The sequence below is a fragment of the Canis aureus genome, chromosome 16 (genome assembly GCF_053574225.1).
Source record: "Canis aureus isolate CA01 chromosome 16, VMU_Caureus_v.1.0, whole genome shotgun sequence".
Lineage (NCBI taxonomy): Eukaryota > Metazoa > Chordata > Mammalia > Carnivora > Canidae > Canis > Canis aureus.
The window spans coordinates 23,911,329-23,927,035 of NC_135626.1; the positions used below are offsets into that span (position 1 = coordinate 23,911,329).

The 15,707-nt window shown below is 40.4% G+C and overlaps 1 protein-coding gene across 5 annotated transcripts in view; it reads right to left on the reverse strand.

Annotated features, from left to right (window-relative positions):
• Positions 1–359: 359 nt before the first annotated feature.
• The window catches only part of TADA2A (transcriptional adaptor 2A), a 52,503-nt gene continuing 37,155 nt past the window's right edge, over positions 360–15,707 (reverse strand). For 3 of the 5 annotated variants that reach the window (XM_077852282.1, XM_077852281.1, XM_077852285.1), the window contains 7 exons: positions 14,732–14,775; positions 10,603–10,713; positions 9,043–9,114; positions 5,724–5,856; positions 4,677–4,720; positions 2,552–2,625; positions 360–1,231 (listed from right to left, as the gene is read on the reverse strand). In XM_077852282.1, coding sequence (XP_077708408.1) covers positions 1,046–1,231; positions 2,552–2,625; positions 4,677–4,720; positions 5,724–5,856; positions 9,043–9,114; positions 10,603–10,713; positions 14,732–14,775 — 664 coding nt within the window. In that variant the 3' untranslated portion in view covers positions 360–1,045. The remainder of the gene's footprint in view (positions 1,232–2,551; positions 2,626–4,676; positions 4,721–5,723; positions 5,857–9,042; positions 9,115–10,602; positions 10,714–14,731; positions 14,776–15,707) is intronic. The other 2 variants (XM_077852283.1, XM_077852284.1) reach the window with 2 other exon arrangements.

The window sequence follows — 15,707 nt, forward strand, 5'->3', positions numbered from 1 at the left end:
ACTTTGCATTTAGTTTAATTGTGGAATGGTTTGAGGATCAAGTTTCAGACATGGTGGGGTTACTCACCCTCATATCTAGTGAGTCCCATATATGAAACTGCTTTACTTTTGTTTTAAAAGTAGCTTTTATTCCAGGCTAACCTGTTACCATTAAGAGATTATGGTTCAGGTCTTAATCCAAGCAAAGCCGAGGTTAGTTGTGTCATCTCCATCCTCAGGGGCCTGGTATTCTGGGAAACCCAGGGTAAGGACAGGGTGACTCCAGGACACACGTTAGCAGAGACAGCGCAGCATGATGAGGCGGGCATTCGACACCCTAAGTGTGCTTTAGTTACCAGAATACTTGACACACCCACAAATTAAGTAGCAAAACATTTTAATCCATTAATTCTAAAAATAACAGAGACATTTTATATCCGGTGCCACCTCCTCAAAAATCTACTGCAGATTCGACAGTCAGACTGCAAAGTACAAAGCCAGACATTAAAGGGAAAGACATAATTTGGGATGAGACCATCAGGGAGAGATTTTCCTCCCATTTGCTCATAAACGTAAGCTGTCAGTTTAAAAAAATCCTCAGAAGGAGAGAGAAAGCTTTCTCATGCTCTATAACCCTTTTCTTTATTTTAGATCTTTCCGTAACGTTTGAAGGCAAAACATATAATGAGAAAACCAGCCTCCCAAGTACAAAGATGTGAGCCGGACTCCCAGGACTAAAGATTGGTTCAAGTTCTATTTCTACCAACACTCTGATGTGAGGTACTATGGTTCTTGTTTTAGTTACAAGAGGTGTTGAGAATAAAGGCCCACTCACATTTAATAATAGCTTATCTAGCACATAACTGCTGCACAACACCAACAACAGAAGTGTTTTAAAGTGGGGTGGAGAAGAAAGTAGATGTTAATACAACTTAGGGTTCCCTTTGTCCTTCCTCTTTTTACAACAAGAATTCAGCTCAGAAATGAAATTCTCCAGAATGCCCATGCTGTTGTTTGGCCCAGCACATTCCAAACTTGTGATTTCTGATCCCAAGCCCTCAGAGCCTTAGGCTTTAGTGATGTATCCTTCTCGGATGAGGAAATCATAGATTTTCCGGGTTTTGTTCACATCTATCTTGATGAGTGCTCTCGCCTGTGCCAGTCTTAAGCCTCCTTGCTTGTTACATTCGTTCAACAGAGCAGATTTGTATTCTAAATAGGCTCCTGGGACCAACCTCACCATCTGACAGAGCTGCAAGACACGGCAAATTTAATAAACATTAACATCTGTCATTCTCATAATTTAATCCAGTAGGTATAGCCAAAATAAAATTTAAAAAGTGACATCAACCTCCAACTATTTATAGGAGCTGCTGGGTGGCTGGACCACATTCCATTTAGTCTCTTCCTTGGAGAGAATATTCCCTGACAACAGACACTTAGGAAGAGAAAACCAGAGTCTGATGCTGGGAGGGACTTTAGCACGTGTCAGCTGGCTCACCTGGGTTTGTCAAGGAGCACAAGTATGTGTCCTGAGCAGCAGCCTGGGTCCACAGAGCTCTCAGCCCAGCACATTCCAACATAGCCAGTCACGGAAGAGCCACAGGGCATAGTAGGGGCGGGGGTGCAGATACTCAGATTCCCAAGTGTGAATCACATTTTTTAGTATCAGCATAAAGTAGCTGTCACTGCTTTTGTGATTACATTTCCTACTTTGAAGGAGGAGGAGATACAGAGACCTCATGAAGAGGCTACTTCAGCTGCTAAAAATCTAGAAAGCTGGCTCAATCCCAGTCCACCTGCCATGGCACCCCACAGCAATGAGCAGCGTGAGGTCACTGTTTGTGGGTAAGGATAAATACTGCTTGAAACTCTGGGCCACTTAATACTTGACTCAGAAAGGCCCGTGACCTTCATCAGCAATAGTAGTTCCCCAACTGTTTCCTGGGGGAATAGTAAATAAAAGACTAAAACAGCCCCTACTCCATGACTCCCCTTACTATCTGACCTACTAATGATATGGAGTGGCAGATGGGAAGATTGATCTTGGGAATCGTAAAAGGAGCACATGAAGAACAGAAGAGGGTTGCTCTTTTGGAATGGACTTCAGAGCTATGCACATTTTTTTTTTTTTTAATGCTTGAGGATGACCCTTTTGAGGCAGCCAAAAGTAGTATGAAGATAAGTCTGATGATTTTAGTGGAAAAGAAAAGTAGGTCATGGCATTTTTAATCAACATTAGTATATGACTATATGTGATGATAAAGTCCTTTCTTCATGACTTACATGTATGCTATGGAGACAATTCTAAAAATCTTTTAAGTCATGGTTATATTGTTGGAATAATGTAGAGCTTATCAAAGTGACCATTCTAACAGGAAATGACCATTTTCATATATGAGATACTGTAGGTTTATAAATTTACAATTTCATTCACATGAAGCACTTAGTACTAAGTATCTGGTACATGGTAATGCTCAATAAATGATAGCTGCCATTATTTAGATTTATATATACTAATCATTCTAATCTCTCTCCTCTAGATCCCCGCCCCCCCCCCTTTTTTTTTTACCTCCTTTTCTTTTTCATTCAGCTTCTCTGTGCCAGGAAGGCCAGTGAGGTTCAAGGGTGGTGCACTTCGTCTACCTACAGACACAGAAAAAGGTATGTATTTCATAGGAGTGACAATTGTGAAGTAACACAGTCTACTGCAGCCAGGCTAGTTACATGGTCACCACGCCCAGCTGTAAGAAATCTCTACCCGTCACCCCAGGCCTCAGTCCAGTTGGCAACATGGGGACCCCAATGTTCACCTGAAATTACTAGTGGTAATTCCTGTGCCCTTTGCTCTGCTAAAATACACAATCACATATACCTTAGCAACCCAGTTGCTACTCTTTCCGACCCAGTAAGATTCTAAATTCTAAAGCCCAGACGTCACCTAGTGAAGAAAGGTCATATGCTACCAATCCTGACAGCTGATGAATGGAAATAACAAGTCCACAGGAGAGACACTTCCCAGCCCTCACCACTCTGCCAGGAGCAGGAGGCAAACACGGTAATTAACCACATACCATTTGCCTTCAGATCAAAGGCAGACTGTTAGGCCAGCAAAAGGCCCTTCTTATTTATTATGTGAGGGAATATCTGTTCCTTCCAAAGTAGCCTGTTTACCTGAAAGATCCACTCAGAGGAACAATGAGCCATTATATGGCAAACCAGAAGCTGAGGTGTACTCACATACTGAGAAAGAAACCCAAGCATGAGGTCACTGCCCAGGATGGGAAGTTTGATGCACAAAATTTTTTGCTTTGGTTTTGAATGTATATTTGGAGTTAGTGTTCAGTTGGGAGATAGGTGGGCTGAGTTAGGCAAAAGAAGATGTAGAATCATTTTTAACAAGTTTCATGGGGGTTGCCTTTCAGGGGGTGGAGAGAAATAGGGAGGGACTGTTACAGGCTGCTCTGCTAGAAAACAGCTTCTCTGTGGAATCAATAAAGGGATAAGGGCTTTTCCATAGCCAATAGGCCTGGCCTTCCTCTAAATGCTCAAAAAGGGAGACTAAAATCATTTGGTATCTCACCAAAGTTACCAGAGGCTAGGTTGTAACAAATGATCCAGGATTGCTACTTTGCACTGCCTGAGGAGTAGCTGAGAACAGGAGGAGAAGGAAGGGGTCTCCTCAACCTAAATACAGGGGATGAGAAAGGCTAACACCTGCTGAGGAAGCCACAAAGAATAAATGAGTAGAGATGGTTCAGAAAACACAAGTACCATTATTAGTTATCACTGTTACTATATTTGTTATTCTATTTCTGTATTTAGACTCGGGGTGCAGAGTTAGAAGTAAGTAACTCGTAAAATAAAGTTTGGATTTAGCTGTCCTGACCACTCTCTAAAAGACTGTTTCTCTTTTAAGTATTAAGAAATAACCACCTGAAACAAAGGAATCATTTTTAAAAAAAGAAGTAGCCTTCTCTGAGCCCTGTCTAGATGCTGAATCTGAGAGATTTTGAATGGGATCACAAAGTTTATTGTTTCAAGTTTCCAAAGAATGGTAAAACTGCAAGTGGGTCACCTTTTTCACTAGGCCAGTCTCTACAGGGGAGTGGTCTGTATGTTCTGATACGGGAAAGTGGCTAATCTAGCATATGGAGCAGGGATGAATAATAACTGGCAAAGAAACACAACAATTTTGGATCAGAGCTCTATAACTCACACCACCTCAAATTACCATTCATCGATTATCAAGCATCAAGGATTGCCAGATAACATATGACTTCAGCTGGCTCTGAAAACTAACTTCAAAATAAAGGGCATACCCAAACAGGTAATAATAACAGAAATACCTCAGGTCTCTAACTTATAAAGAAATCCTTGTCTTTCTGCTTAGGATACAAAGGCTTTAATTTATCCTGTGAGACAAATCTCAAAATCTGTGGTAAATACAACCACAATAAACTGCTCATTGGTAAAAAAGAAAACACCTCTCTGGAGCTCTTTCTTCCCTGTCTCTGAACTCAAACCCTGATGATAATCCCTATCTGGCCATGATGATTCTGAAAACTTGCTGAGGTTTACATACTGGGATACACTTACTTACTTACCTGCTCTGCCTAAGCACTCTGCTCCCACAAGGGGAAGGAACTACTGAAAATGTGATAATCAAGACTTGCTCTAGCCTGAAAAATAATTACCTGAATTCGAAGCCATCGGAACAGAAGGGCTCAGGCCAGAATCACTAAAACAAAGAAGAGGAATTTAAAACTTGTGTCACACCAAAGAAGGCCATTTCCAAAAGCCCATGTGGGACTGGGTGTCATTTATCCAGTTGGTTACTTTAAAGGGATGCAGAGATAGATGGCACTGTTTTATAGGATACCCCGCTATACTAACCAGGAAGTGTCATCTGTAATATGGCATGTAAGAAATCACTTGGATTTGTTAAGAGCTCTTAATCTGGAACATCCATGGAGACTAAGGACAGGGACATGATTTGCCAATTGAAATAGTTCTAATAGATAATGGCGGGGAGAGAGGAAACATGGGGGAGGAGTTTACTAATTTTTTTTTTAAAGATTTTCTTTATTTATTTGAAAGAGAGAGAGAGAGAGCACAAGCAGCAAAGAAGAGCAGGGGGAGAGGAGAAGCAAACTCCCTGTTAAGCAGGGAGCCCAACCCAGGGCTCAATCCCAGGACCCAGAGATCATGATCTGAGCCAAAGGCAGATGGTCAACTTGAGGCACCCTGCAATTTACTAATTTTTTTTAAATTTTTATTTATTTATGATAGTCACACACACACAGAGAGAGAGAGAGAGAGAGAGAGAGAGAGAGGCAGAGACATAGGCAGAGGGAGAAGCAGGCTCCATGCACCAGGAGCCCGACATGGGATTCGATCCCGGGTCTCCAGGATTGCGCCCTGGGCCAAAGGCAGGCGCCAAACCGCTGCGCCACCCAGGGATCCCTCAATTTACTAATTTTTAAAAAGAGGATCAAAGTTAGCAAAGAAGGCCAGCTATGTTTCTCAAAACTGTCAGTACCACAGTGTTTCTGAGATAAGACTACTAAAATTAGAATTTGGAGTTTTTCTAGTTATCCAATCATTACTACTCTGCCATGTGGGTAGGAAATGGAAATGGAAATGTCTGAAACTACATGGAAAAGCCATGGAAATGTCTGAAACTACATGGAAAAGCCAAAGCATCTAAGAAGATGCTCATCCTCCCTGTACTAATTACTCACATGTCAGCTTGCCGGCGGAGCCACTGCTGGCAAGCACTGCTGTCCTGGATGTACTGGAGAACTTCAGAGAGCATGGTGCGTTTAAGGCGCTCCTCCTCTCGAGTCTTCTTGAGGTGGTCATAGGTTCTGGCACCTGAGTGTAGATAACAGCATGACTGCCAATGACAACACAGCAGAGCTAACTGAAGGGCTTTCTAACTGACCAGCAATTCGCCTTTTTGGGGTTTCCTTTGTAAAACTGCTTCCCTGGCACCTGGGTGGCACAGTCAGGTAATCTTGGTTTTGGCTCAAGTTAAGATCACAGGGTCACAGGATTGAGCCCCATGTGGGACTCTGCACTCGATGGGGAGTCTGCTTGAGATTCTCTCTCTCTCCCTCGATTGCTCTCACTCTCTCTAAAATAAATCCTTAAAAAGATAAAACACAATGGAATTGGGATGCCTGGGTGGCTCATAGCCGTTGAGCACCTGCCTTCCGCCCAGGGATTGAGTCTCACATCGGGCTCCTTACATGAAGCCTGCTTCTCTCTCTGCCTATCTCTCTCTCTCTGTGGGTTTCTCATGAATAAATAAATAAAATCTTAAAAAAAAAAAAAAACCCACACACAATGGAATTGACAATTATTCTTCTCTTTCAACCACTGGGTACAGCTGTGCAATGTGGCTACAGATACTTGCACTAACTCTCCAGGTCACTCATGTGGGTATAGGTGATTTTTTGGTTTTTTAAAAGATTTTATTTATTTATTCATGAGAGACAGAGAGGCAGAGACATAGGCAGAGGAAGGAGCAGGCTCCCTGCAGGGAGCCTGATGTAGGACTCGATCCCAGGATTCCAGGGTCACGACCTGAGCCAAAGGCAGAACCACCGAACCACCCAGGCGCCCAAAAAGATTTTATTTATTTTTTTAAAGGTTTATTTATTGAGAGACAGCGAGAGAGAGAGCATGAACAGGGGGAGGGGCAGTGTAAGAGAATCTCAAGCAGGCTCCACACTGAGCATAGAGCCCCATGCCAGGCTTGATCCCATAACCATGAGATCATGACCTGAGCTGAAATCAAGGGTCTGATGCTTAACTGACTGAGCCACCCAGGTGCCCCCATTTATTTATTTAAGAGAGAGAAAGAAAGATTGAGGATAGGGGGAGGACCAGAGAGGGAGGGAGAAAGAAACTCAAGCAGACCCTGCACTGAGGGAGGAAGGTAGACAGAGGGCTCTATCTCAAGACCCTGAGATCACAACCCTAGCTGAAACCAAGAGTTGTATATTCAACCAACTGAGCCAACCAGGTGCCCCCCATAATTATTTTTTTAAGAGCAACATGATTTCCCCTAGTTTGAAATCCCTTTTTTGACAAGAAATTATTATTATTATTATTATTATTATTATTATTTAAATTTATTTATGATAGTCAGAGAGAGAGAGAGAGGCAGAGACACAGGCAGAGGGAGAAGCAGGCTCCATGCACCGGGAGCCCGATGTGGGATTCGATCCCGGGTCTCCAGGATCGCGCCCTGGGCGAAAGGCAGGCGCCAAACCGCTGCGCCACCCAGGGATCCCTGATTATTATTTTTATTCTCTTTCTAGCTTTAAGAAATTTGGGAGCAAAAGCGCCAAAACAGAAAAGTACCAAAAAAGTTAAGAGTCACTCATGATTCTACCCCCAAAAAGTAACTAACTCTTAATACTGTCATATTTGCTTCCTGTCTATTTTTTTGTTTTTCAAAAGTTACACAAGTTCTATCTATATACATATATCCTTTTCTTTAAAAAAACAATTAAAATTACAAATAAAAACAAGTTCTAAAATAAATAAATAAACAAATAAAAAATAAATAAATAAATAAAAATAAAAACAAGTTCTCATTGACTAGCACTATTCCTTTCCCCTCTTTCCTAGACACAACCAGTATCAGGTAATCAAAACCTGGTATGAGTGTCTTGTTAAACAAAGGTTGCATGGTATCTTCACGTTAACAAAGGTGTACAAATTCCAAAGTACCACACCAATGAGTTTCAAACCATGGTACATAAAGTCCTAAGATACAATGAAAATACCTCAGGGGTTACTGTGAAGAACAAAGGCACCACCATGTACTGATGGTTCTGCGTTCTATGTATGACCTGAACCATCAAACTTCAAAGTAGTTCCACTTTCATCTTACTTATAGATTAGGGCTCTATGTAAAATTTCATTTTGAAATGGTTTCATTAAAAATAAAGAATCATTACATTAGATTGATTTACACCCAACAAGGCTACTCCCCATGGGTAGTAGGTGATAGCTTTCAACCAACAGGAAGGAGGGAATGCTAAATATCTTTCCAATAAAACAAGAGAAACCACCACTTATTGAGCATTTACCCATTGCCAGGGACTATGCTGTTTTTACGCATTATCTCTAACTTAATCGTTTTACTAACTCTAAGAGACTTGGAAAATTGCAACTTGAACAGAATTACAAATCTGGTAAATAGGAGAGTCAGAATTCAAACCCAACCTGCCCAAGTCTAGACCTCAAGCTCTTAACTACTCTAATACACTGCTGTCCTTTATGACCTGGCTCTATTACAAGTATCTCTTTAGCCATTTCAAGCCTTAATTTCTTCATTACACAGAAATAACAATGCCTATCTCAAGTTTGTTATGAGAATCAAATGATAACATTCAGGGGAAATGCTAAGTGTTGGGCCTGGTGTATGATAAATTGCTATCTAGATGTTAGCTGCTATTAATATAATAATTATTACTACCTCAAGTAACTGGGATGCAAGCACATAGAGCCATTTGAAGCTTGGTTAATACAAATGATCAGGGCAGCCCCGGTGGCACAGCGGTTTACCACCGCCTGCAGCCTGGGGTGTGATTCTGGAGACCTGGGATTGAGTCCCACATCGGGTTTCCTGCATGGAGCCTGCTTCTCCCTCTGCCTGTGTCTCTGCCTCTCTCTCTCTCTCTGAATAAAAAAATAAATAAATCTTAAAAAAAAAAATACAAATGATCAGACCATGCATCACAAAATTTTAAAAGACTGAGACTAAAAATTAGAACACAAAATCCTTTTTTTGGGGGGGGCACAGCAGATTCTCAAATCTAAAGGAGCACCTCTCTTTTGTCATCACTCTTATTTTACCTGAGATGATCCATATAATGGAATTTATAAGAATTAAACAGATGAGTCTTTACCGGAAAGACCACTCATTCCCAAAAGGGAAAGCTTGTTTTAAAAAAACCCACATCACTTCAAACAGAGACTTCCTCTTTGTGTTTAGAAGAGACTTGCCCCCCAAACAATGTGTAGCTTAATAAGCACACTTACTACAAAAATTGGTGATGCCTGCTGTCCTGTATTCCTGGAGCCTCTTGATTTCCCTTCGGAGTTCAAATTCCACTGTTTATCCCAAAAAGAATGAAGGAGAAAAATTGGAAAAACAAAATCATCATCAGTAAGCACTGGTGCTGTTGAGTATTTTCAGTAATACTGCCTTATACAAAAGACAGGGCAATTCCATGTGAGGAATCCTATTATGTTAGTGACATCTCATTAGAAATTTTACTCAAGAACTGAGAAAAATCTACTCTAGCCATCTTTTCGCTGCCATCTCCAACTGGAAAAAGCAGCTGGAATTGTCTCCCAGAAAACATACAGTAAACTGGCTGAGTTCATTTAGCTACAGAAGTAACAAATATAATTTTCTTAAACAACTAAGTTTCCCTGCTCTATTTATCCTCTAATAACAGTTTTATCCACGTAACCAAATTCTTTTATAAAACCTGTCTCTGCTATTACTTGATGTGGTCCTTTTGCAAGCAAAAGACAAAAGCTCTGTGATCAAGTCCTAGATAGTTTCTTTACAGCTTTTCTCCTATAGGAACAAAAGAGCATTGTTTTCCATAGACCAAAGATTTCTTCCTCTGAGTGCACAGATCAGGTTGCAACTACTTGGGTTATTATGTGATAGAACATTCAAATTTGAGTGCTTTGAAACAGAGGATGAAGGAAGAGCCTGGACAATCCATTGGGTGTAGTTCTTTAGAGTGACACATAAACCAGGGATGGCACAAACTGGGGCAGGAAGTAAAAGATCAGTCACCTAGTACAAATCACAAAAAGAATGCCAACCAAACAGGGTGTTTGATGAGGACAACCGACCTGGCTCAGATAAATGCCTACAATGCCATGCAAGAAATATTTGCATGATGAGAACAGGACAAGAGCCCTGGTAAAGCATTTTCCCCAGGACTAAATTTGAGGGTCAAATACACAAATCTTGTGATGAAAAGGTATAGACTAAGCCACTTAGTCCAAATTATTTTAAAATGTAAGCCTTATGGCCTTAACAAACTTTAATTTTTTATAGTGAAAAATCAAATGAATTCTCTCAGACAGGCAAAAAAAAAATGGCAGAAGCACTGGGGTGCCTGGCTGGCTGAGTCAGTTGAGCATGGACTCTTGATTTCAAGCTCCAAAGCCTGGGATTTGCTTCAAAATAATGCAGTTGAGGGTGAGAGAAGAGGGGGTGATAAAAATGAAAGTGGATTGGTCATGTATTAATTGCGGAGCTGGGTGATAGTTACATGGGGGTTCATTACACTATTATCTCTACCTTTGTATATATTTGAAAACTTCCATAATAAAAAGTGAGGGGAGAAACTACTAAACTACTGCTTAGCTGAGAAAAAGGAAAGCTACTGGGCTTTTTAACTCCTTCTCTTCCACCCCTGAAGTCCCAAATTTAGTTCAAGGTAATAAAGGGGAAGAGAAGACAAAAATATCCATTTATTTATTTATACAACTTCACCTAAAACATACCATTTTGTCTATTTATATCAACACACACAAACACAAATATTTGCACAAGGGTTAAAAAGCACCTACGTGCATGGCTTTCAATGAACTTGTCGTGCTCCACTGGCCCCACTATCCTTGCAAATCGCCTCATTGTTTCGTAAAGGTCTTGGACTTCCTTGGGATACCGTCGTTCCATTACTACAGAAAAAATAAAACACGACCATGCCATAGAAAAAATAAAAATCTCTACATTCTCATTAAATGGAAGGACAGACACTATTCCTAACCTGACTAATTTACCCATGACAGGAAGCAAACAGGAAAGCCAACAATGCAAAACACTAATCATAAAGATAACAGCATCACAGTGACTATCACATAGGGATATTGTTATTCCTGGAGAACTGAAGATCATCTGCATTACTGAACAGCCTGTGACCTCCACACCTCAGTCTCTTAATTTGTACAGGGGCAGGGACTGCTGGTAGTAATGGGAAAGACAAAGGTAGATCATGCATTTTTAGGAACAATGTTGGGCAAAATTTCTGGTATTAACCTCTGCAGGAAAACAAGGGAAATGCAGACACAATAATCCATCTAGAAGAGGCAGACTAGCCTATGAAAAATGTGTGATCTCTTCCATATCTACTAGAAATCTCCTTACCAACACATCCTCAAGTGAGACATTTATTTCTTCACTCTCTATAAGGGTCGTTTTGCCTTCCTCTAAGTACCACAACTTAATTTACTACTAATGAAATTATATTTTCATAACTATCATCCAAGTAAATGGTCATATATACAGGGTAGCCACAGTCAGTAACTCTGAGGATCACTAATGACCACATCCCCCCACCCCACTTTTTTTTAAGATTTTATTTGTTTATTCATGAGAGAGAGAGAGAGGCAGGCAGACGGAGAAGCAGGCTCCATGCAGGGAGCCCAATGTGGGACTTGATCCTGGGTCTCCAGGATTAGGCCCTGGACTGAAGGTGGCGCTAAACTGCTGAGCCACCTGGGCTGCCCTAATGACCACATTCCTAATAAAAAGTACTATCAGCAAAGAAGATGGGGAGTAAAACCTACCAACAATAAGTGGTAGGTTGGAGTAGCCAGGAACTGCTACTTGGTCATTTCATTCAGATGAACTAAGCTGAAACTTATTAGGTGAGTTAATCAGTAACTAAGCTAGTTCTGCTCACTTCTAGAGTATAGATACATGCTTTCCATTATGATAGTTATTTAAATTAAGTCCTCTTGGGCAGCCCAGGTGGCTCAAGTAGTTTAGCACTGCCTTTGGCCCAGGGCCTGATCCTGGAGACCCAGAATCGAGTCCCATGTCAGGCTCCTTGCATGGTGCCTGCTTCTTCCTCTGCCTGTGTCTCTGCTTCTCTCTCTCCTCTCTGTGTATTCTCAGAAATAAATAAATACAATCTTTAATAAATAAATAAATAAAGTCCTTTTTTCAGCTGAATCTCTTCCCTTGAAAGAGAGATTCTTATCCACAAAGTTCAGGCGCTGATTTCATGGGCAGCCACTGATTATTTTCACTACCAAAAAACCCCCCACAACCAAAAGCAAAAAAACACCCTACAAGGATAGTACAGAAGAATTAGGAGTAATAATTTTAAATTTGATGGAAAAAAAATCCTCTGCCTACAATATTAAGGTCACATACACTCACTATAATGGCAATTGAAACCTCTGAAACCACACTGCGAAGCAAAAGAGCCTCCTCTCAGCTCTATACGTACAAAATACAGTTAATAATCAGGCTAAACTGGGAAGCCTGGGTGCCTCAGCAGTTTAGCACCACCTTCAGCCCAGGGCGTGATCCTGGAGACTCGGGATCGAGTCCCATGTCAGGCTCCCTGCATGGAGCCTACTTCTCCCTCTGCCTGTGTCTCTGCCTCTGTGTCTCTCATGAATAAATAAAATCTTAAAAGAAAAAAATCAGGCTAAACTGATCTCTCTTTACCAGCTGAGAATAGAACTTATGTGAAAATCAAGGTCTACAATGAGTAAAGGTCAAAACCCTATTGATCTTTGATTGAAAGCCCAGGCATTCAGACACAGGAACCCACTACTGTAGCTACCAGAATATGACCAATGATTGTCTATAGAAAGAGCAATGAAATCTGATCCTCAGTTATTTTTGCAAGCCAACAGTTCTCAATGAGGATGAAGTTAAACAGGCAAGGAAATGCTAGAAGGAATATAAATTGATAGAACCATCTTTTGGAAACCAATCTGGTAGCATATGTCAAATGTTTTTAATGATCACCTTCTTTGAACTATTAACTCCACTTTTAAGAATCTACCTTAAAAAATATTCTAAATATATATAAAGCTTCATTCACAAATTCATCATAGGATTATTTATAAAGATTCAAAAAACTAAAAATATACTAAATATCTAGTAATATAAGTTTAGCAAATTATATACTTACATATATATATAAATATACAATATATTTATATATTAACTATTAAGAGTGACATCTTCAAACCACTATCACTTGAAAAAGTGTAAATGGAAAGTGAAAAAAAAGTAACATATTTTTTTATCACAACTATATTAAAAAAACACTTAACCCATGACTGGCTGACCTGAACCCTATAATGGCACAGGGTGCCAAACTCTATTGGATTCTATCAACTAGGATACGAAGGACAATAATCATTAGGTACTTTTACAAAAAAAGAGTATTACGACTTAGAAATATTATAAACATTTATATAAATATTGTAATTATTATAAGATCATCATTCTTACTTGCTAAACAAACTCTAGAGTGTAGAAGAAGAAAAAGTACAGGGATACTTTCTGCTCAGCTCTAGGTATCTGCAATACTTAAAACAGTAAGGTCAAACAAAGTGTGCATTCACTTAAAAGTCATTATAGTTTTACTATCACCATCAGACAATGCTAGATGTCTTATAATTGTTTGTCCACTACTATGCAAAATAGAGGTTGCCTTTTCAATAAAAATGTTTTAACAACCTGATGATCAAGGTTATGTTATGTTTAACATATAGTTCCTACCCAGTTCCAGAAAATGATCCATTAATATTTATGCTGTAATTAAATTATACTTTTTTTAAATGTTTTTTTTTTTAATTTTTACTTATTTATGATAGTCACACAGAGAGAGAGAGAGAGAGAGAGAGAGAGAGAGAGGCAGAGATACAGGCAGAGGGAGAAGCAGGCTCCATGCACCGGGAGCTTGACGTGGGATTCGATCCCGGGTCTCCAGGATCGCGTCCTGGGCCAAAGGTAGGCGCTAAACCGCTGCGCCACCCAGGGATCCCTATACTACTTTTTTTTTTTTTTTTTCCTATACTACTTTTTAAGAAAGGAATTATCATACAAGTGTTGATCATATGTTAATGGTTTTGAGCTCTCACTATGTAACATAATTGCCTTGAAGATTTCTTAAAAATAAAGATATTCAGCCCCGGGTGGCTCAGCAGTTTAGCGCCGCCTTCAGCCTGGGGTGTGATCCTGGAGACCCAGGATTGAGTCCCATGTCAGGCTCCCTGCATGGAGCTTGCTTCTCTGTCTGCTTGTGTCTCTGCCCACCCCCCACCTGTGTCTCTCATGAATAAATAAGTAAAATCTTTAAAATAAAATAAAATAAAGATATTCTAGGACTAACCCTCAGAGATTCTGACCTAATTAGTCTTGGGTGATACCTAGGCATCAGAATTAATTAATTAATTAATTAATTTATTTATTTATTCATTCATTCATTCCAGAATTTTTAAAAGTTTCCTGTATGATACGCTGGAGCACCTCACTGGCTCAGTCAGTAGAGCACATGACTCCTGATCTTGGGGTACTGAGTCGAGCCCCACCTTGGGTATGGCGATTACTTAAAAAAAAAAAAAAAAAAAAACTATATACAAGATGCTAATATGCAACTTGGATTAAGAACTACTGATACAGGGTGGCTCAGGGGTTGAATGTCTGCCTTTGGCTCGGGTTGTGATTCCGAGGTCCTGGCTTCGGGTCCTGCATCGGGCTCCCCACAGGAAGCCTGCTTCTCAACCTCTGCCTTTGTCTCTGCCTCTGCCTCTGTCTCTGTCTGTGTCTCTCATGAATAAATAAATAAAACCTTAAAAAAAAAAAAAAAGAACTACTGCCACAAATGATTTGTTCAAAACTGTTCAATAATGTTGGAAGAAATTTTAAAATAAAGCAGCTAATACTTACACTGAAACTTTCTAAGGTTGATTAATCCATGGTCTCTTATAATTCTAGGATGAAAACAACAATAATGTTTATTATAATTAGTTTCACAACTAATAATGTCTTCCACATGCAGCTTTTACTAGACATCTGAAACACTATGAAGTGGAATACTCAGGTTCAAAGTTATCACTCCCCACAGAGTTCTGAAGGGTGGTAAGTCTGCTAACACAGGGATCCCTGGGTGGCTCAACAGTTTAGTGCCTGCCTTCAGCCCACGCCTAGGATCAAGTTCCACGTGAGGCTCCCTGCATGGAGCCTGCTTCTCCCTCTGCCTCACTCTGTGTCTCTCATGAATAAATAAATAAAATATTAAAAAAAAAAAGTCTGCTAACACAATTTTAGGCTTTCAAGCAGCATATATTTTTCCTTTCCTTGGACATGGTAGATTCCCAGTAACTGTGCTGGATGGATAAGTGAGCACTCAAAAAAATTGAAAAACGGGGGGGGGGGGGGGGGTGCCTGGGTGCTCAGTCGGTTAAGCCTCTGTTTTCAGTTTGGGTCATGATCCCAAGGTCCTGGGATCAAGCTCCACATCAGGCTCCCAGCTCAGCGGAGAGTCTGCTTCTCCCTCTCCCTCTCTCCCTGCTCATGCTCTCTCTCAAGTAAGTAAATAAAATAAATTTTTTAAAAATTGAAAAACAAAGGGATCCCTGGGTGGCTCAGCAGTTTAGCACCTGCCTTTGGCCCAGGGCATGATCCTGGGGTCCCGAGATCAAGTCCCGTATCGGGCTCCCTGCCTGGAGCCTGCTTCTCCCTCTGCCTGTGTCTCTGCCTCTCTCTCTCTCTCTGTGTCTCTCATGAATAAATAAATAAAATCTTTTTAAAAAATTGAAAAACATGTCTATAACTTGGAATGACACAGAAGGGAATCAGTGTCCGTGTCATAAGAATTAATCTATTCGATTTAGGGAATTGAGAACAGTCATTTAAGAGAAAT